Source organism: Trachypithecus francoisi, unplaced genomic scaffold (genome assembly GCF_009764315.1).
Source record: "Trachypithecus francoisi isolate TF-2019V2 unplaced genomic scaffold, Tfra_2.0 Lachesis_group3, whole genome shotgun sequence".
Lineage (NCBI taxonomy): Eukaryota > Metazoa > Chordata > Mammalia > Primates > Cercopithecidae > Trachypithecus > Trachypithecus francoisi.
The window spans coordinates 50800771-50821839 of NW_022681468.1; the positions used below are offsets into that span (position 1 = coordinate 50800771).

The 21069-nt window shown below is 40.2% G+C and overlaps 1 protein-coding gene across 2 annotated transcripts in view; it reads right to left on the reverse strand.

Annotated features, from left to right (window-relative positions):
* CGRRF1 (cell growth regulator with ring finger domain 1) overlaps positions 1-18945 on the reverse strand; it is a 28092-nt gene extending 9147 nt beyond the window's left edge. The window contains exons 1-2 of one of the 2 annotated variants that reach the window (XM_033187988.1): positions 18684-18945; positions 6015-6154 (exon numbers count right to left, since the gene is read on the reverse strand). In XM_033187988.1, the coding sequence (XP_033043879.1) occupies positions 6015-6154; positions 18684-18787 (244 nt within the window). In that variant the 5' untranslated portion in view covers positions 18788-18945. The remainder of the gene's footprint in view (positions 1-6014; positions 6155-18683) is intronic. The other variant, XM_033187987.1, reaches the window with a different exon arrangement.
* Positions 18946-21069: the final 2124 nt, after the last annotated feature.

The following is a 21069-nucleotide window of genomic DNA, read 5'->3' on the forward strand; positions in this document are numbered from 1 at the left end:
AAGCTTCCTTTTCGATGCTGGCCAGGATGATGGCAGTTAAAAGAACCTGTTAAAGGGTATGCCTCCTATAAATGTCTGAGAGTCTCAGTAGCATTGATACATGACCACTTCTAATCATACTTAATCAAAAATTTTAATTGGTAGGAACTTTGCATAGGTAATTGGAGCAGGTTTTAATGTCAAATTATAGTAGAGTACTATATTTTATTCATTTAATCCTCATTGATGAACATTTGGGTTTATTCCAGCATTTTGCTATGATAACTAATAGTGCTACAATGAATAGCCTTATACATACATCTTTTCACATTTTTGCTGGCAATACAATAATAAATAATCATTTTGTGTTTGTTTTTTCTTCTTCAACGTTTTAAAATATGCATTTTCTGTTTTTTCCTTTCCTGTCTACCTCCAGCTTTTTTAGTACTCTACAATAAAGTACTAAGGAGCTATTAAAAGTGAATAGGGAGGCAGAGGTTGCAGTGAGCCAAGATCGTGCCACTGCACTACAACCTGCGCGACAGGGTGAGACTCTGTCTCTTTAAAAAAAAAAAAAAAGAACTGAGGCATATCAGAATATCTGCACATACTATTATGAAATGATCTTCAGAATATATTAGTAAATGAAAAAAAAGCAAGGTAGAGAAAATTAAATATATATGCTACTGTTTATTTCACAAGAATGGATACCCATATATGTGTTTGTTTACATTAAAAAAGAACAGGCTGGGTGTGGTGTTTCATGCCAGTAATTCCAGCACTTTGGGAGGCCAAGATGGGCGGATCGCTTGAGCCAGGAGTTTGAGACCAGCCTGGGCCAACATGGCAAAACTATGTCTCTACAAAACATACAAAAATTAGCTGGGCATGGTGGCATGCACCTGTGGTCCTAGCTTCTTGGGAGGCTGAGGTAGCAGGATCACAGCTGCAGTAAGCCAGGATCACACCACTACACTCCCACCTGGATGACAGAGTGAGAACCTGCTTCAAAAAAAAAAAAAAAGAACAATGGAAGGATAAGCCTTTTAAAACTCAACTTACAGCTTACAGAACATACAAAACTACCCTGTTTACTTGCTTTGTAAAAAGAAAAAAAAGCCAGAGTTACTTAAAAGACTTGTTTATAGACTTTGTATACTTAATTAAAGTGGGAAGAGTATCAGAGACCTTTGACAATTGGAGATTAATCAGATTTTAAAATGTCTCTGAAATTAATTTTAAAAAACTACAGAATCTATAAAATTATACTCTCCATAATCTTTCACAAACTTGTCCATTACATAAACTGAGGGGAGAATGTAATGATTTCCACTATCAGAAGATAATGTCAGTACCCCATCAAAACTATTCTCCCTTTACTTTTTCTACTTTTTTTTGCAAAGAGTTTCCATTTTTATGTATTTTTTTTGGCTTCTAAAACGCAGTACACACACAACATCATTTGAGATCAATAGATGAATAGCCTTAACAAAATTGGGACACAGCTGTAAACCAGAAAATTCAGAATCAAAATCAGTGAAGCACATGGGTGTGGCATCTCTCAAACTGTCCTCACCCAGACTATCTATAACAAGCAAATCAAGCGGTGTTTAAGAGACAGCCTTGCAAAAAAGTGAAAAAATAAGGACTGTAGAAAATGTGCTACGCCACTAAAAAGGGAGAAACGATGGGGCGGAAAAGCCACAAACCTTCTTGAGGAAGGATCCCTGTGAGAGAAGAAGTAATAAAAACAAGGAGATCATTCATGAGAATAATAAAGCCAGAGTATTGGCAGATGAAAGTGTTAGGTTGTAGGGAATGGAGGTTCACAAACGCCTCCAAACATGCCATGTACATTGTGTTTTTTTCCTAACCCTTTTGCGTTAATGTTAAAAAAAAAGGGTGAATAAGCTAAAATATAAGGAAGCTATTTACAAAAAGATAGCAGAATTTCTGAATCAAATTCAACTCAACTAATATATACTGAGTACCTAATTTACAATTTCATTAAAGACTCTATATTGCAGACATGGAAACACAAATCCAAATATATCATTACATAATAACAACAACAACAAAATCCCAACAACCCACCCCTAGGTAAACAGAACTAAATGACTAAGATTCAAATGGATTCTCTGGTTTTCTTTTTTTTTTTATTATAAATTTTAAAGTATGGCCAGGGCGCGGTGGCTCACGCCTGTAATTGCAGCACTTTGGGAGGCCAAGGCGGGCGGATCATGAGGTCAAGAGATTGAGACCATCCTGGGTAATAGAGTGAAATGCTGTCTCTACTAAAAATACAAAAAATTAGCTGGGCATGGTGGCATGCACCTGTAGTCCTAGCTACTCAGGAGGCTGAAGCAGGAGAATTGCTTGAACCCGGGAGGCAGACGTTGCAGTGAGCCAAGATTGCACCACTGCAATCCAGCCTGGGCAACAGAGCGAGACTCCGTCTCAAAAAAAAATAAATAAATAAAAATAAAAATCTTAAATATAAATAAAAAGCACGTGTGTTGTTTTTGTTTTTTGAGACAGGGTCTCACTCTGTTGCCCAGGCTGAAGTGCAGTGGCGTTAGCTCACTGCAGTCTTAACCTCCCAGACTTAAGCAATCCCCCAGCCTAAGCCTCCCGAGTAGCTGGCACTAACAGGTATGTGCAACCACGCCCAGCTAATTTTTGTATTTTTAGTAGAGATGAGGTTTTGTCACGTTGGCCAGCTGGTCTTGAACTCCTGGACTCGAGGATCCACCCGTCTCAGCCTCCCAGAGTACTAGGATTACAAGCATGAGCCACCACGTGCCGCCTCTGGTTGATTTTCAAGTTAAATCAGGTCCCTAGATTATTCACTCTTCTCTGCCATATGTCAGTTTGGGTACAGTGGTGAAAAAAAGATTTTTAAACTATCTATACACCAAATGAAATAACTTTTTTAAGTGTCACAAATATTGTTACAGTATTATTTTAATGTTCTGTGTAGACATCTTTAATGATACCCACTTTTCCACAGTTTAAACAAATGAATTTTACTCTGCTAAGTATAATTCCTATCAAAATCCTTCTCTTTATTTCCCCATACGAGGAAGATAATAAATGATATGCATTGGTATTTTAAAAATTAAAATATTTCAGTATTCATGCTGTACGTCCGCACATTTAAAGAATTTTTCATGACTTCAGTAACGCCACTGTTGGTTAGCACCTAGTGTGCAGGCATAGCTAAGAGGGCTACTTACTGGCTAACTTTTCATTTGCCTCAAACATTTGCAGGGCTGGCTCTATTTGTGACTATTTCTGCCTGAAAAGCAGATTGATGGATTTCCTCACACTTTCTGCCTCACAAGTGCCCTGTGCTTTGCTCATAATGTATCGGCTCTTCTTAGTTTTTCAGTGTAGTTTCAGACCTGTGGAACTGTACTGCAGGAAGGAAGGCCTTGCAGCGGGTAGGTGTTTCATTGTGGGTCCTGCTCAAGAGCCAGATGTGACATTGTAGCAGGTTCTAGCCTATGGCCACAGAGGTGGGAGGTTATTGAACCACCACTATTCTGTACACTTTATTTTTTATTTTATTTTTTGAGACAGAGTCTCACTCTGTCACCCAGGCTGAAGTGAAGTGGTGTGATCACAGCTTACTGCAACTTCGACCTTGTGGACGCAAGCGATCCTCCCACCTTATCCTCTTGAGCAGCTGGTAGCTGGGTGTACACTTTAATCAGTAATCAGGCATGCACAACCAACTACCTTTTAAACAAATTAGTTTTCTCTGTGTCATATCTTAAAATTTGGTTTTCCCATGTGAAAAATGTCAGAATGAACTGTTATCTATTACAGGGATGGAGTGGGGAGACGAGTGGCCGAGATCCTAGTTTCCATCAATTCACAGGGTAATAGTATTTACAGCTTAAGAGGATGAATAAGAAATTCTGTAATTTTGGGGGCCAAGAACAAGTGGGTCACACCTGTAATCCCAGCACTTTGTAAGCCTGGGGCAGAAGGACTGCTTGAGGCCAGGAGTTTGAGACCAGCCTGGATAACACAGCAAGACTCCATCCCCACAAAAAAAATTTTTTTTTTTTTTTAAATTTGGCCAGGCATGGTCATGCACACCTGTAGTCCCAGCTACTCGGGAGGCTGAGGCAGGAGGACCACTTGAGTCCAGGGTGTTGGGGCTGCAGTGAACTATGATCACACTACTGCATTCCAGCCTGGGTGGAAGAGCAAGATCCTGTCTCAAAAAACAAACAAACAAACAAGAAAACCAACATATATTTTTCCTTACAAATCAAGATTTACTTAAGCCTGATGATCTATATTGACTAAGTAAACTGACTTCTGACCAGTTATTAGATTCTGAGAGTTAGAGGCAGGAAGGATGAATAGATAAGAATGGTCCATAGACGCAAGGGAGCAGGATATTGCAAAGGAAGGTCAGCTCTGTAAAATACTAGAGAGAGAGCATTAACTCAGCCCTGAAAGACTCCCACTGGATTTTATGACTGCTGGGGGTCGAAAGTGCAGGGCAGAAGTCGTAGAAAGCCATTTCAGTAAAGGGATACAGGGAAAAGTCAGACTGCACTGCACTGCACTGAAGAGTAAGAAAGAAGCAGGCTAAGAGAAGGCAAATGCAAACAGCTTCTAAGAAGCTGGCTGTGAGGGGAAGAAGAGAAATACGGCAGTAGCTAGAATAGGATGAAAAGCAGAGAAAGATCTGGTTTATTTGTTTTCAAGAAACCTGAAATGTAAGCAAGTATAGAAGGGACAGGGTCTCGGTCCAGAAAAAAAGCTACAGAACTGTATCTAGAACTGCCTACTCTTTATTTTATTGAACTGTCACAAAAGAATTTCAAAGTCCAAAAGTTCAAAACTGAATTCATTGCCTTTCTTCTGAAACTTGCTATTCTTTCCGTACTCTTCATTTTGTAAAAGGATCTGGCTATGGAGTACCCACAGGAAGAATCTGAGTCTTCTTAGACTCCTCTCTTACCTGTCCCATCCTATGCTTTAGCCATAACTACTGTTTCTTTAATGTATCACTCCACTTCTCACCCAAGAGGTAAACACTTATCTTTCAAGATTCTACTTACTCAAAAAAAAAAAAAGGAGGAATGAAGAAAAAAAAATAAGACAGATCCAGCATATTCTTTTTTATGAAGGCTTTCCTGAATATGCCTCTTCACCTTAACAAATTTAACCATCTCTTTCTTTACAATTCTAATGGTTCCTATATGGTCCTGCAGACAACTTATTTTTCCAAGCAAGTACAAAAGCAAACAACTGCCATCTACAGAATAACATGCTATATCAAAATAATTTATACCAAAATACCATAGTTTCAGATTAAATGACAATCATTCTGGCCATGCGCAGTGGCTTACAACTGTAAACCCAGCACTTTGGGAGGCCGAGGTGGGTGGATCATCTAAGGTCAGCAGTTTGAAACCAGCCTGATCAACATGGTAAAACACAGTCTCTACTAAAAAAACAAAAATTAGCCAGGCATGGTGGCACACGCCTGTAATCTCAGCTACTTGGGAGGCTGAGGCAGGAGAAACGCTTGAACCTGGGAGGTGGAAGCTGTAGTGAGCTGACATTGTGCCATTGCACTCCAGCCTGGACGACAGAGTAAGACTGTCTCAAAAAAAAAAAAAAAAGGCAATTGTTCTTCAAAAGGTTAGCAACCTTACATTAACTGTATTTAGAGATAACACATCATTTCTCACTTTACTACACACCAATAAAAATGGCATAGTGTCCTAACAGACTTCACTATTAACACCTGTAATACTTCATTCTGCTCCTTTGTATACACATCTACCTCTGTTTACTAGGTGATAAATTCTTCAGGAGTAAAGTTTGTAACTTCTTAATCTTATCTTTATATCTGTCATATACAGTACAGCACCTGAAACAAAATAGTTGCCCAACAAATGTTTGTTAAAAGTCTAATGAAGGGAAAGAAATAGAGAAAGAAAATAAAAGGGCTAAAAAAAAGAGGGCAAACAATGACAGAAAATCTTTGGAAAATAGCCACCAACTTGTAATTGAAGCTGAAGATGGATTAGTGATCTCTAAGCCAAAAGGATTCTTGACTTGTCTCATTTGCTTTTTGAAAATTCTTGTGCTGAACTGGGTCTCTTCTGAATTTCTCAGAATTACTGGAACATCCCAACCAAACCTAAAAAAAGGTAAAAAATAAAATTATTTTAACAAATGTTGAAACTTTGTTATGTGTAAAATGTGTTGTGCTTCACTGGCTATTCCTTTTAGCATTAAGTGTCAGAAAAAGAGGTTAAATTTCTCAATTTATGTTATTTTAGAGATCCCACAGAACTGCAAAACAGTTGGCCCTCTGTATCAACCAACTGCACATTAAAAATATTTGGGGACAGGGGGAATAAAAAATAACAATAAAAATAATACAAATTCAAAAGCAATACAGTATAACAACTATTTACACAGTATTACATTTTATTAGGTATAAGTAATCTAGAGATAATTTAAAGTATACAGAAGGATGTGTGTAGGTTATGTGTAAATACTATGTAATGTTATATAAGGGACTTAGGCATCCTAGAATATGGGGGTAGGAACCTTAGAATCAATCCCCCTTGGATATCAAGGAAGGACTATGTATTGTTCAGCTGGCTGAATCAACATATTCTTGAAAACAAAGAGTTCTATTGTTAATACTGTTGATAACAACAAAGGAGAATGGAGATTATACATAAATTACACTTAATATAACAGCAAACACATGAACTTACTGAATTTTTTTAAATGTGAAAAAGAAATATATATTCAAGAGGCAGACTATCGGCCGGGTGTGGTGGCTCATGCCTGTAATCCCAGCACTTTGGGAGGCCAAGGCAGGAGGATCACTTGAGGTCAGGAGTTCAAGACCAGCCTGGCCAAAACATAGTGAAACTCCATCATTAATAAAAATACAAAAATTAGCTGGGCATGGTGGCGTGGACCTGTAGACCCAGCTACTTGGGAAGCTGAGGCAGGAGACTCACTTGAACCCGGGAGGCAGAGGTTGCAGTGAGCCAAGATCGTGCTACTGGACTCCAGCCTGGGCAACAGAGCAAGATTCCATCTGTTAAAAAAATAAAACGAAAAAAACGCAGACTAATATGACTTATGGGACAACAGAACTTTTTTTTTTTTTTTTTTTTGAGATGGAGTTTCTCACTATCTAGGCTGGAGTGCAATGGCGCGATCTTGGCTCACTACAACCTCTGTCTCCCGGATTCAAACGATTCTCCTGCCTCAGCCTCTCAAGTAACTGGGATTACAGGCGCCCATCACCAAGCCTGGCTAATTTTTGTATTTTTAGTAGAGATGGGGTTTCGCCATATTGACCAGGCTGTTCTTGAACTCCTGACCTCAGGTGATCTGCCCGCCTCAGCCTCCCAAAGTGCTAGGATTACAGGCATGAGCCACCACGCCCAGCCAGGATAATGGAACTTTTAAAACACCAACTATAGCTCTTCATTTATATAGCTTCTACTTTTAAATTTCATGTAAAAATGTAAACTCTGACAATGCACATGGAACAGAATTCAAAGGAAAATGAAAGGGGCTGAATTCAATTCCTAAAAAAATTAAAAAACAGCTAGTTTACTCAATTTACATAAAATAATCTAAAATTAATATACACCAGTTAAACTAGGAAACTTTAGTTTAAGACAGCACAGTTAGGGGCCTATTTGATGCACTCCCTTCTCTCCAAACACATATCAGTGACAGATAAAAAATAAAAAGAAAAACTAAAGAGACCCCACAGATACCTGAGTCCCATATGCTTTAAGAAAAAAAAGACCCCGCTGAAATGAGTAAACAAACTGTGGTATATTTAAACAAAAGAATAGAAGTATTCAGCACTGAAAAGGAACAACTTATTGCTACAACCAAATGGATAAATTTCAGAAACATCGTGCTATGCATAAAGAAGCCTTACACAAAAGAATAAATGCTGTACGCTTCTCTAATACAAAATTCTAGATCAGGCACAACAAATTTATGGTAGAAATAAAAATAAGAACAATGGTTGCTTCTGGAAGTACAGGAGTAGGACTGACAGGAAAGAGCATAAGAAAATTGATGGTAATGTTCAGTATCTTGACAGAGGCTTAAGTTGTATAGATGATGTGTTTGGTAACACTTGGTAAATGGTACACTTAAGATTTGTACATCTTGGCCAGGTGCGGTGGCTCACACCTGTAATCCCAGCACTTTGGGAGGCCGAGGCGGACAGATCACAAGGTCAGGAGATCGAGACCGTCCTGGCTAATATGCTGAAACCCCGTCTCTAAAATACACATACACACAAAAATTAGCCAGATGTGGTGGTGGGTGCCTGCAGTCCCAGCTACTTGGGAGGCTGAGGCAGGAGAATGGAGTGAACCTGGGAGGCAGAGCTTGCAGTGAGCCGAGATCACACTATTGCACTCCAGCCTGAGCGACAGAGTGAGACTCCATCTCAAAAAAATAAATAAATAAATAAGATTTGTATATCTTATCTTATATGTAAATGTTACTTCAAGAAACTATAAACAAAAACAAACATTGAACTCTAGTCAGTAATATGTAATGTTTTAGAACTTACAGGTGAAGAGTACAACTTACTTTGAAGGGCACCATGAAAGAAGATAGACCAATGTGTGGATACACGAGTGGATTCATGTGGACAGATATGTAATGGAGAAATTACAATAAAATGCTGATGGTAGAATCTAAGTGATGGGCACATGTGTGTTCACTGTGTAATTCTTTCTAGTATTCTGTATGTTTGAAAATTTTTATAATAAAATGCTGGGAACGAATACCTTTATGGATCCAAAAAAAGCAAAGCAACATAAAGTAATGAGTAAGGCTACGCCATGGTTTCATGGTTCTCAGTCTGGCAGCAGACAGTGGCAACAAAGCCTTCATGTATTAAGGAGACCAGCATAGGCTGTCTACTCCAGACAAGGGCCAGAGCCAGGTTTATAACTTGGAACCAGGAGCTGGATTAGGTCGATACTAATATAGGCAGAACTGCCATTATAAGACTTGGTCCTAGGCTGGGTGCACTGGCTCCTGCTTATAATCCCAGAATTTTCGGAGGCTGAGGAGGGAGGAATGCTTGAGCCCAGGAGTTTGACATCAGCCTGGGCAACAATAGTGAGACTCCATCTCTACAAAAAAAAAAAAAAAAAAAAAGAAAATTAACCAGGCATGGTGGTATACACCTGTGGTCCCAGCTACATAAGAGGCTGAGGTGGAAGGATTGCTTGAGCCTGGGAGGTCAAGACTGCAGAAAGCAGAGATTGTGCCACTGCACTCCAGCCTGGGCTACACAGAGAGATTCTGTCTCAAAAAAAAAAAAAAAAGGCCAGGCACAATAGCTCACGCCTGTAATCCCAACACTTTGGGAGGCCGAGTGGGCCGATCACCTGAGGTCGGGAGTTCAAGACCAGCTTGAACAACATGGAGAAACCCCATCTCTACTAAAAATACAAAAAAATTAGCCAGGCATGGTGGTACATGCCTGTAATCCCAGCTACTTGGGAGGCTGAGGCAGGAGAATCACTTGAACCCAGGAGGCAGAGGTTGCAGTGAGCCAAGATCATGCCATTGTACTTCAGCCTGGGCAACAAGAGTGAAACTCCGTCTCAAAAACAAAACAAAACAAAAAACAAAAACCTAGTCCCGTACTGGAGGTCTAGGAATCTGGGTATAAATAACTATAAAATGTTTTTGCAATCTATCCATCTGACAAAGGTCTAATATCCAGAGTCTATAAGGAACTTAAACAAATTTACGAGAAAAAAACAACCCCATTAAAAAGTGGGCAAAGGACATGAACAGACACTTCTCAAAAGAAGACATTCACGCAGTCAACAAACATATGAAAAACAGCTCAACATCACTCTGATCATTAGAGAAATGCAAATCAAAACCACAATGAGATACCATTTCATGCCAGTCAGAATGACGATTATTTTTCAAAAATCCAGAAACAACAGATTCTGGCAAAGTTATGGAGAAAAATAAATACTTTTTTTTTTTTTTTTTCTGAGACCGAGTTTCGTTCTTGTTGCCCAGGATGGAGTGCAATGGCACGATCTCAGCTCACCGCAACCTCCACCTCTCAGGTTCAAGCAATTCTCCTGCCTCAGCCTCCCAAGTAGCTGGGATTCCAGGCATGTACCACCACACCTGGCTAGTTTTTTTTTTTTATATATTTTTAGTAGCGACTGGGTTTCTCCATGTTGGTCAGGCTGGTCTCAAACTCCCGACCTCAGGTGATCTGCCTGCCTTGGCCTCCCAAAGTGCTGGGATTACAGGCGTGAGCCACTGCATCTGGCCTAAAAGAAACACTTTTGCACTGTTGGTGGGAATATAAATTAGTTCAACTATTGTGGAAGACAGTATGGCAATTCCTCAAAGATCTAGAGGCAGAAATACCATTTGACCCAGCAATCCCATTACTGAGTATATACCCAAAGGAATATAAATCATTCTATTATAAAGATACATGGATGCATATATTTATTGCAGCACTATTCACAATAGCAAAGACATGGAATCAACCCAAATGCCCATCAGCGATAGACTGGATAAAGAAAATGTGGTACATAAACACCACGGAATACTATGCAGCCATAAAAAGGAACAAGGTCATGTCCTTTGCAGGAAAATGGATGAAGCTGGGAGTCGTTATCCTCAGCAAACTAACGCAAGAACAGAAAACCAAACATTGCACATTCTCACTTATAAGTGGGAGCTGAACAGTGAGAACACATGGACACATGGAGGGGAAACAACACAGACTGGGGCCCGTCAGGGTGGGAGTTGGGGGAGGGAGAGCATCAAGAATAGCTAATGGATGCTGGGCTTAATATCAAGGTGACTGTTTGATCTGTGCAGCAAACCACCATGGCACACATTTACCTATGTAACAAACCTGCACACCCTGCACATGTACCCCAGAACTTAAAAGTTGAAGGAAAAAATAAAATAAAATAAAATGCTCAACTAAAAAAAAAAAAAATAATTGTAAAGTGGATAAACAGTGAGGGTGATAACAAAGGGAGAAAAATAACAAAACAAAACAAATCTTCCACTAAAATTTAGGTTGAAAACTAAAGTTTCAAAACACACAAGTCTAACACTGAGAGACAACCAATAAAATTAACAAATGGAATAAAAATTCACTTTCGATGACTCTGATTTTATAAGAGTTGGGTAAGACTGCTCTTTCCTGCCTAACAAAGCTAAAAAGCAAGCCTCTAACAGACTAAACTATTTCTGAGTAACTTAACAGTGACCCAGAATAAAGCTCAAGAATATTTAGAGGAATACAAAAATATCCAGCACCTAGTAAGGTAAAATTCACAATGTATAGCATCTGATAAAAAAAATTAACAGGCATGCAAAGAAGCAGGAAAATATTACCCACAACGAGGAGCAAAACTCTATAGAAATAGATCCAGAAATCATACAGATACTTGAATTAGTAGACAAGGATATAAAAATAGCTCCTAGAACTATATTCTATATGTTTCAGAAGAAAAGTAATGACTGCACATATGATATAGAGGCATGGAAGATATTTAAAAGGCCTAAATCAATATTTAGAGATGAAAAAGATAATGTTTTAGATTAAAAATATAGTGGATGAGATTAACAGCAGATTAGATAATGCACAACAAAAGATTAGTAATCTTGAAGACAACATAATAAAAAGTACTGAAATTGAAACACAGAAAGGAAAAAGACTGAACAACAACAACAAAAAGCATCAGTAAGCCAACTTTTAGGCAGCCATGTAACTGAAGTCTTAACATATCACTGAAGTTTGCAGAGGAGAGATAAAGTATTTGAACACATAATGGCCAAAACCTTCCCCAACATGTTGAAAACTGAAAACCTACAGACCCAAGAATCTCAATGAGCTCCAAGCACAATAAACAAAGAAAATTACCTAAGGTACATAATAATCAAATTGCTTAAAACCAGTAATAAAGAGAAAATCCTAAGAAAAAGAAAGAAGATACGCTACAGTAGCCAAAGGAAAAAAAGATATACTACACAAAGAGGAACAAAGATAAGAATGACAGCTTTTTAATATTAATAAGAAGTAATGGAAGGCAGAATATCTTTAAAGAACTAAAAGGAAAAAAATCTTGTCAATCTAGAATTCTACACCTATATTTTTCCAAAGCAAAATAAAGACTTTGTCAAACATAACAAAAGCTAAAAGAATTCATCACCAACAGACTTGGACAACAAGAAAAATTAAAGTATGCCTTGGGAAGAAAAATGATACCAAATAAAAATCTGGATTGATACAAAGAAATAAATAGCAGTGAAATTGTAACTTGAGGAATTATAATGCTTTTCTTATATCTCTTTAAAACATGACCTGGGCCGGGCGCGGTGGCTCAAGCCTGTAATCCCAGCACTTTGGGAGGCCGAGACGGGCGGATCACGAGGTCAGGAGATCGAGACCATCCTGACTAACACGGTGAAACCCCGTCTCTACTAAAAACACAAAAACTAGCCGGGCGAGGTGGCGGGCGCCTGTAGTCCCAGCTACTCGGGAGGCTGAGGCAGGAGAATGGCGTAAACCCGGGAGGCGGAGCTTGCAGTGAGCTGAGATCCGGCCACTGCACTCCAGTCCGGGCGACAGAGCGAGACTCCGCCTCAAAAAAAAAAAAACATGACCTGAAGGTAGATGGTGATAAGTTAGAGACACATAATAAACTTTAAAGCAACCACTAAAAAAAGTTATTGCTAATAAACCAACAAAGGAGATAAAAATGGAATCACATAAATTATTTAACTAATGCAAATGAGGGCTGAATAAAAACAGACTAGCAAAATACAAGAGGGGAAAAGAAACAAAGAACAGACAAAACAAACAAAAAACGAATAGCAAGATGGTGGAATCAAATTTAACAATATCAATAATCACATTAAATGTAAATGTTTAAACTCCCTAGTTAAAAGGCAAAGATTATCAGATTGGATAAAAACATAAGACCTAGCTATATGGTGCATACAAGAAACCCACTTTAAATAAAAAGACAAAAAGCGTTTACAAGTAAAAGGATGAAAAAAAGATGTATCTGCTAACACTAATCAAAAGAAAGCTGAAGTGGCTTCATTAATACCAAACTAGATCTCAGAGCAAAGACTATTACCAGGATCAAAGAGGTCCATTTCAGAGTGATATAAGGGTCAATTCATCATGCACACAAAATAATCCTAAATGTTTATGAACCTATTAATAGAACTTCAAAATATAAAGCAAAAACTGATACAACTGCCAAGAGAAATAGATAAATCCACAATTATAGTCAGAAATTATAATACTCCCCACCACTTCAATAATTGATAGCTCCAATATATAGAAAATCATTAAGGACATCAAAAACTTGAATAAGACTATCAACCAATTTGACTTAATTGACACTTATAAAACATCTCACCCGGCTGGGCACGTTGACTCACACCTGTAATCCCAGCACTTCGGGAGGCCATGGGTGGATCGTGGAGGTCAAGTGATCGAGACCATCCTGGCCAACATGATGAAACCCTATCTCTACTAAAAATGAAAAAAAAAATAGTTGGGCATGGTGGTGCGCACCTGTAGTCCCAGCTACTCTGGAGGCTGAGGCAGAAGAATTGCTGGAATCCAGGAGGCGGAGGTTGCAGTGAGCCAAGATCGTGCCACTGCACTCTAGCCTAGTGACAGAGCGAGACTCCATTTCAAAAAAAAAAAAAAAAAAAGTCTCACCCAAAAATAGCAGAATATATATTATTTTTAAGTGCACTAGGACATTTACCAAAGAGAGAATATATTTGGATTATAAAACAAGCCTCAATAAATTTACAAGATGTCAAATCATAAAAAGTATGCTAACCACAATGGAATCAAATTATAAATCAATAAGAGATATTTTTAAAATTTCCAAATATTTGGAAACTAAATAACAAACTTAGAGGTCAAGAAAAAAATCAAAAGGGAAATTATTTTAAATCATGGCCCAAATAAAAATGAAGACGTGTCAAAATGTGGGGAATGCTGATAAAGCAGTACTCACAGGGAAATTGGAAGGCACTAAACATTTCTGTTCCATCTCCTAGAAGAGATGGCCAAATACGGCATGTTCTCACTTTTAAGTGGGAGCTAAATGATGAGAACTCATGAGCCCAAAGAAGGGAACGACAGATACTGGGATCTACTTGAGGGTGGAAGTTGGGAGGAGGAAGAGGAGCAGAAAAGATAACTATTGGGTACTGGGATTAATACCTGGGTGATGAAATAATCTGTACAACAAACCCATGACACGAGTTTACCTATGTAACAAACCTTCACATGTACCTCTGAACCTAAATGTTTAAAAACAACAACAACAGAAATCTCAACATTACAAAATACAGATCACCAATGAGTCCAAGTTTCAATCAACCAAACAAGTATGAGTTAATGCTTTAGATGCAGAATTTCTTGAGAATATACCCAGATCAATAAATATGATCTGATCTAGAGTTACATTCTATTCTCTGGCTTACAATCCATCCTCACATATATTCCCCAGGATACCACAGATATAAGTTAGCAAAATTTTGCAATTCTTTTCAAGGACAGACTATTTCCAGTCAGATCAGATTTTGTCCCTATACTAGGCAGCATGCAGAGATCTGGGCCTCATGACAAGATAATAGAGGCAGGTCTTAAGTGTGGATAGCCCTTTGCAAAGCAACTGCCCTAGGTGAGGTTATTACAGGATCTTCAAGCAAGAGAAGGCTAATTTTCTCACACATGGAAAGTAAGCAGCTTCTGTCAACAATGGAGGCTCAGAGTGACTGGAGTTTTTTTCAAGATTCTCAGCTCTGTCCACGTCTACCTAGATGTCCCCATTCCAAGTCTCAGGGTTCTACTTCTTTCCAATCAATATTCTAAATGAGACACTGACAAAGGTCAGGTAATTTTATTACTAGTGCAGTTAAATCTGTGTTCAGGCACCTGTCACCATGCCTGGCTAATTTTTGTATTTTTTGTAGAGACCGAGTTTTGCCATATTTCCCAGGCTGGTCTCGAACTTCTGGGCTCAAGCAGTCCTCCTGCCTCAGCCTCCCAAAGTGCTGGGATTATAGGCAGTGAGCCAAGATCATGCCACTGCACTCCAGCTCAGACGACAGAGCAAGACTGTCTCAAAAATAAAATAAAATAAAACTATGTTCAATTTTTAGCAAGTCTTTCTGTGGCTACACAAAATAAAGTGCTTTAGAACCACAGAAACTTTCTGATTCTCTAAGATTTGACCGATCTAATGCTTTGAAGACCTGAGTTTGACATTTTCTTTCTGTTAGTGCTCCAGTGAACACAGAGGCACCCATCTCACTTCTTTCTCAGTCCCTGTAGTCATCATTACTGCCATAACAGTCAAGCACTTTAGCCACTTGGTCCTCCAGCACACAGCTTCAGAAATAATTTTGTCACAGTCAACCAAATGTATTAATTTGATTGTGATGCCACTACATGTTGTGGGTTACTTAGATTATTTCCCATTGGCAAAGAGCTAAAGAAATTACCAAACCAAGCCCCAAATTCTATCTTTGAAAGTTTTCTCACCAGGATCCCATTCTTAGTGACAATTTCTTTATCAGTCAGGGTCCATGCAAGAATCTGAAAATGCATCCATTATTTTAACAGAGAGATTTGATTTGATTTTTAAAGTTGCTAGCATCAACATCAAGAGAATTTTCATATGAAAAATGTTAACCATATGTTGAAGAACAGAAAAGGCAAAAACTGGACACTGAGTTACTACTTATGTGATAAGACGTAGTAACAGCAGGAAGCAGCTATCACTCCTAGGACAAGGGAACAGAGAAAAGAGAATAAAGAGAATTTACTATAGTTTAGAAATGTGGAGGAAAGACTCTGTGGAGCTCAGGACTCAGATCTGAGGAAAGGATACTGGTATCTTTAAGGGAGTGCATAAGGCTGATTCTAGCAGAGTAGGAAAGCATAAACTGGAACAAGTGGGACCACGTATTAATGCCAGAGTGAGGCACTATCGTGGCAAGTGACAGACAAGAAAAGGAATCAACAGGAAGCAGCAAGTCCCTTCATCCTCTTCCAGCCTTCCAGCCTCCCTCCCTTGTTGGCAAAGCCCCATAGGCAGTCAGCTTACAAAGAAGAAATGTAGTTTAGAGTTCTGCCCTAGATTCACAAAGCAGAGGGGTGGTATGAAGTTGAGGTCAACAGCTGAATAAACTGTAGTCAAGAGCAGGCCAGGAGTAGCTACTGGAGTTATGGTCCCTGATTATTTGAAACTGTTAAAGGATGTAAATGGACTTTTGGGCTTCTTTGTGCTCAGTGCCTGGCAAAAGCTATCAGAGATCACAGAAACCACTACATGGTGAAAGAAAAATACTATATTTCTAGTTGCATGCTTCTTTGCTATTGCTATTGGAATTTCAATAATCATATGCTCCTGTTCTTTCTCCACTTCCACACAGTGCAGGTGGACATAGCAAACAGTGGAAGGAAGCAAACAGTGAAAAACTCAAGAGCAGTACTAAGGGAAAAACGATGACAGAAAACACATGAACAGTAGGGATGGTATTATGGGAGGTTAAAACAAAACAAAACAATGACAAGGGTGAAAAACATGCATAGTAACTACCCTTCTGATGGGGTACTATTAGAAAGATGTTTTTAATAGATTTAGATGGTGTCCAAGTTTTCATCATTTCTAGTCAATAAATATGTGGCCTTGGCTTAAGTTCACAAAAAAACATAGTAAAAAGTTTATCTACATGGGCAAAGCTAACTCAGATGGAGAAAAGGGTTGTGTTAGGCACAAGATGACTGGTTAGGCCTAAATTAGGATGGAAGTGACTGGTATTTACATGGTCTTGTGGCCTTAGCACTGCTTAGCTCAGACTTCCAAACGTTCTATGATTACATGGGCTTCCACTCTTGTAAAAGTCTTACCTAAATGGGGTGATTTGGCAATTATTAAATGTTCAAACCAAGTCTTAAAGCTGGCTGAGCCAGGATTTAAACCTATGTCTGTCTGACTCCAAAATCTGTCTGTTAACCACTACAAACATGAGGCTCCTGACTATCCTCTTCCCAGTACTAAAGACTGATATCTAAGATATCTAACTAGTTGGCCTATTTAAAATAAAATTTAAAGCACATAAGGCAATTATCAACTAGTTACTATTTTCGTTAGTGGAGGAAAATTATGCTTCATTAAGAGAATAACACTAACATTATAGTCATTTAAAAATCTTGTGTTAAGACTGCTTTTTCCACATGGGCAACACCTTCCTAATTTCAATTACAAACTTTTGTGTAATGAACATTAGCAATGAAATCTGACAGGTCAAGAATAACCAACTGTGTTAAGATTGGTCTTTGTTTTCCAATCTGACCCCTACATGTAAGGAACTGGTATTTCCAATCCTCATCCACATAAAAGGCAAGGAATTCTACGCTGTATTGCTGGTAGGGTGAGGAGCAGTGTGGACCTGTTAAAACTTTGATCACTTCCTAAAGATGGCATATATTTTCAGAAACTGACACGGGCCCGTGTTCTTTAAGGCAATCACATATATGTGACCAAAGGCTATTTTAAAACTCGTTTTACATAGCCTTCTTTATTCACTAACATGTTCTCTGCCCCTCTGTTGATGCTGTCTTCTCTGAATTGCCTTTTATTTCCTACTATACACATTTGACTCCATTTATTTTTCAAGATGCTCATTCTCCAAAATCCAGCTCATGTCTCTCTTCAACTGAGTCCTCTCTGACCTCAGACCATGGCAGTTATCCACTTAGAACTGCTGTTTGATCTTTTTGTAACTATTATCTTCTCAAAGGGACTTTGGAGGCTGCGGCCTAGAAAAACTGTTGTGGGCTAGTTACACGGTTTCGACTCGCTGTTATTTACAAGGCTTGTCTAAACATGATACAATAGCATCTCCTCAAGATAGAAATTGAACCTCTAGGCTAGAAGAATCGCTCAGCGGTTATCTAACAGACCATTCTCTTGTCTCCAATAGGCAACTGTCTACCTTCGGTGTAACTTATTTCTAAGGTCTCTTCCAGCTCTAAAATTATGACTTTACAATTCTATCGACAAAATATTACTTCAAAAGGTGTGGAATGTATATAGAAACCATTAAATTCTCAAACGGTAACAGTTCAGTTACAAGTTACTCTGAAGGATCGGAGGCTAAGGGCTCCATTCAGGTCAGAATCACAACTATTAACCTCGCTTACTATCCAGTCTGTGCACTGTAGCACAGGTGACTGACTCATCCTGGACACACAGTAGGCCCGAATCCAGCACAAAAGCCTACTAGAGAAGCACTTTCTCCCAACACCAGGCCCAAGCCCTTCCTGGCTGCTTTATCGCCTAGAAATAAAGCTGAGTAAAACACTCCAATGAGGTACCACCCCAAGATGCCCCAGCGACGCGGACCACACGGTGATGCAGGGCAGTGACGCAGGTGCAGGGTCCACTTTGTTTTCCTTCCAGAGAAAGTCGGAGTCCTAGGCACCTGGGGACACCGAATCCCCGACGTCCTCCGGCCCGCGGCCCTCCAGCTCCTGTGCCCCCTGCAGGTCGTCGCGACCCCACTCCCGGGGTGTTCGCCGCTTCGTCTCTCACCCCTGGGACACTTACCATCCCAATACCAGACCGGTGGTCACGACGAAACAAGTAAAGACCACCGCGATGTAGAAAAGTGGCGAGTATTCATAAAGCGTTACCAGAAACACCGCAGCCATCAGGGTCTCGCTCTGGACAGAGCCAGGCTCAAGCCGCGTAGCCCAGCCCAGCCCAGCCCAGCAGTGCCCAACCCGCCCGGCCAGGGTAAAAGCCACTACGGTGCGCCGGAGCGGACAAACTTTGTAGGTCCGCACTCGCCTGGGGTTCTCACAAGCTGTAGACTTTAGGGCACCCTCGCCGGCAGCGGGAGCCGGCGTGCCAATCACGGCGCCGCCTGCAGGACACGCCACGCCCCTCCCGCTCCCGTCCCGAGCTATTGGCTACGCAGACCGGGGGTGGGGGTCCCGACTCGCACCGCCCCTGACTCCCAGGATTGGTACCCAGCGGGCATCCTAGGCGCTGTGGCCCAGTGGTCATTGCTGTGCCGCAGGCAAATTCTAAGTAGACTTTGGGGCCAACTCTGTCCCAGCCTTAGGCAATGTAGGTTTTCTGATGTCAGAGAGAGGCACAGTCTGAAATCACGTGCACCGTTTCTAAATCCTGAAACCCTGCCTATTATATAGTAGGCAAATTTGGGAGGAGGTGGAGGAGGAAGAGGAGAAGGAAAAGGGGGAGCATCTTGGATTGCACAAAATGAAATAACCATAGGCACAGTGAAAACACAAAAGAAGGAGTCTCTACCACAAGCAATTTATACGAGACTTGTCAGCCTTTTCAGATTGGACTTAATCTTAGAGGAAAATAAGCATTGCTTATCCAAGATTCTCGTAGAAATAAAGCATCCGCTTCCTCCCATATCCCCCTCTTTTTCTCCACTTCTTGTACTCCTCAAATTAGAATTAGCCAAACATTTGAACCTATATTTGTTTCCACTTTAAGAATAATTTTTAAAAAACTTTTTTAACCGCACAGAAGCTTTTTTAAAAGTACAGAAAGTAGCTAAAAAGTCACTTCCTTGTCTCAACCCTGTGAGTCAGCTCCATCAAGGTGGCCTCCCTGAAAGTCTTTCATAACAATTGACACCTCATTGGTTTGCATTTAATCCTAAAGCCACATCTAGTCACATTGGAGAATGGGGATATGTAGTCTTATTATTCGTGAGCAGCAACACACCCTGCTACAAATCAAGAGTTTTGTTACTGAGGAAGAAAAAGAATGGACACTGGGACAGGTAACTAGTAGCCTCTGTCACACTCCCAAATCACCAATAAAATTCGTGCTTCAGAAAGATGAACTAAGTTTGTCCTATGGCCTCACATATTCCTTGGCAAATGACCACGTATTCTCTGGAGTAGCACTGTTTGAGAAGTTTGCTTCTACAATACAATTTTTAATTACTACATATCGGATTTGTGAAAGTATATAGTTTAATCAGCCTTCAATTGTTGGACAATTTTTTCATTGCTATAAGTAACACTGCAGTGAACATCCCTACAGCTAAAGTATTTCCTTAGGATAAATTACTAGAGGTGGGACTGAGAGGTGAAACAGGGTGGGCCTCTGGGTCAGGTGGAGACTTGGAGAACTTTTCTGTCTAGCTAGAGAATTTAAACGCACCAATCAGTGCTCTTTGTCTAGCTAAAGGTTTGTAAATGCACCAATCTGCACTCTGTAAAAATGCACCAATCAGCACTCTGTAAAATGGACCAATCAGCGCTCTGCAAAATGGACCAATCAGCAGGATGTGGGCGGGGCCAAATAAGGGACTAAACGCCAGCCACTGGCTCCGGCAGTGGTAACGCATTTAGGTTCCCTTCCGTGCTGTGGAAGCTGTGTTCTTTCGTTCTTCACAATGAATCTTGCTGCTCCTCAGTCTTTGGGTCTGCATTACCTTTATGAGCTGTAACACTCACTGCAAGGGTCTGTGGCTTCAGTTATTAAGACCATGAACCCACCAGGAGGAAAAAACGACTCTGGATGTGCCACCTTTAAGAGCTATAACACTTACTGGGAAGGTCTGCCACTTCATTCCTAAAGTCAGCGAGACCACGAACCCATCGGAAGGAAGAAACTCTGGACACATCCGAACATCTGAAGGAACAAACGCTGGACACACCATCTTTTTTTTTTTTTTTTTTTTTGAGACGGAGTCTCGCTCTGCCGCCCAGGCTGGAGTGCAGTGGCCGGATGTCAGCTCACTGCAAGCTCTGCCTCCTGGGTTTACGCCATTCTCCTGCCTCAGCCTCCCGAGTAGCTGGGACTACAGGCGCCCGCCACGTCGCCTGGCTAGTTTTTTGTATTTTTAGTAGAGACGGGGGTTTCACCGTGTTAGCCAGGATGGTCTCGATCTCCTGACCTCGTGATCCGCCCGTCTCAGCCTCCCAAAGTGCTGGGATTACAG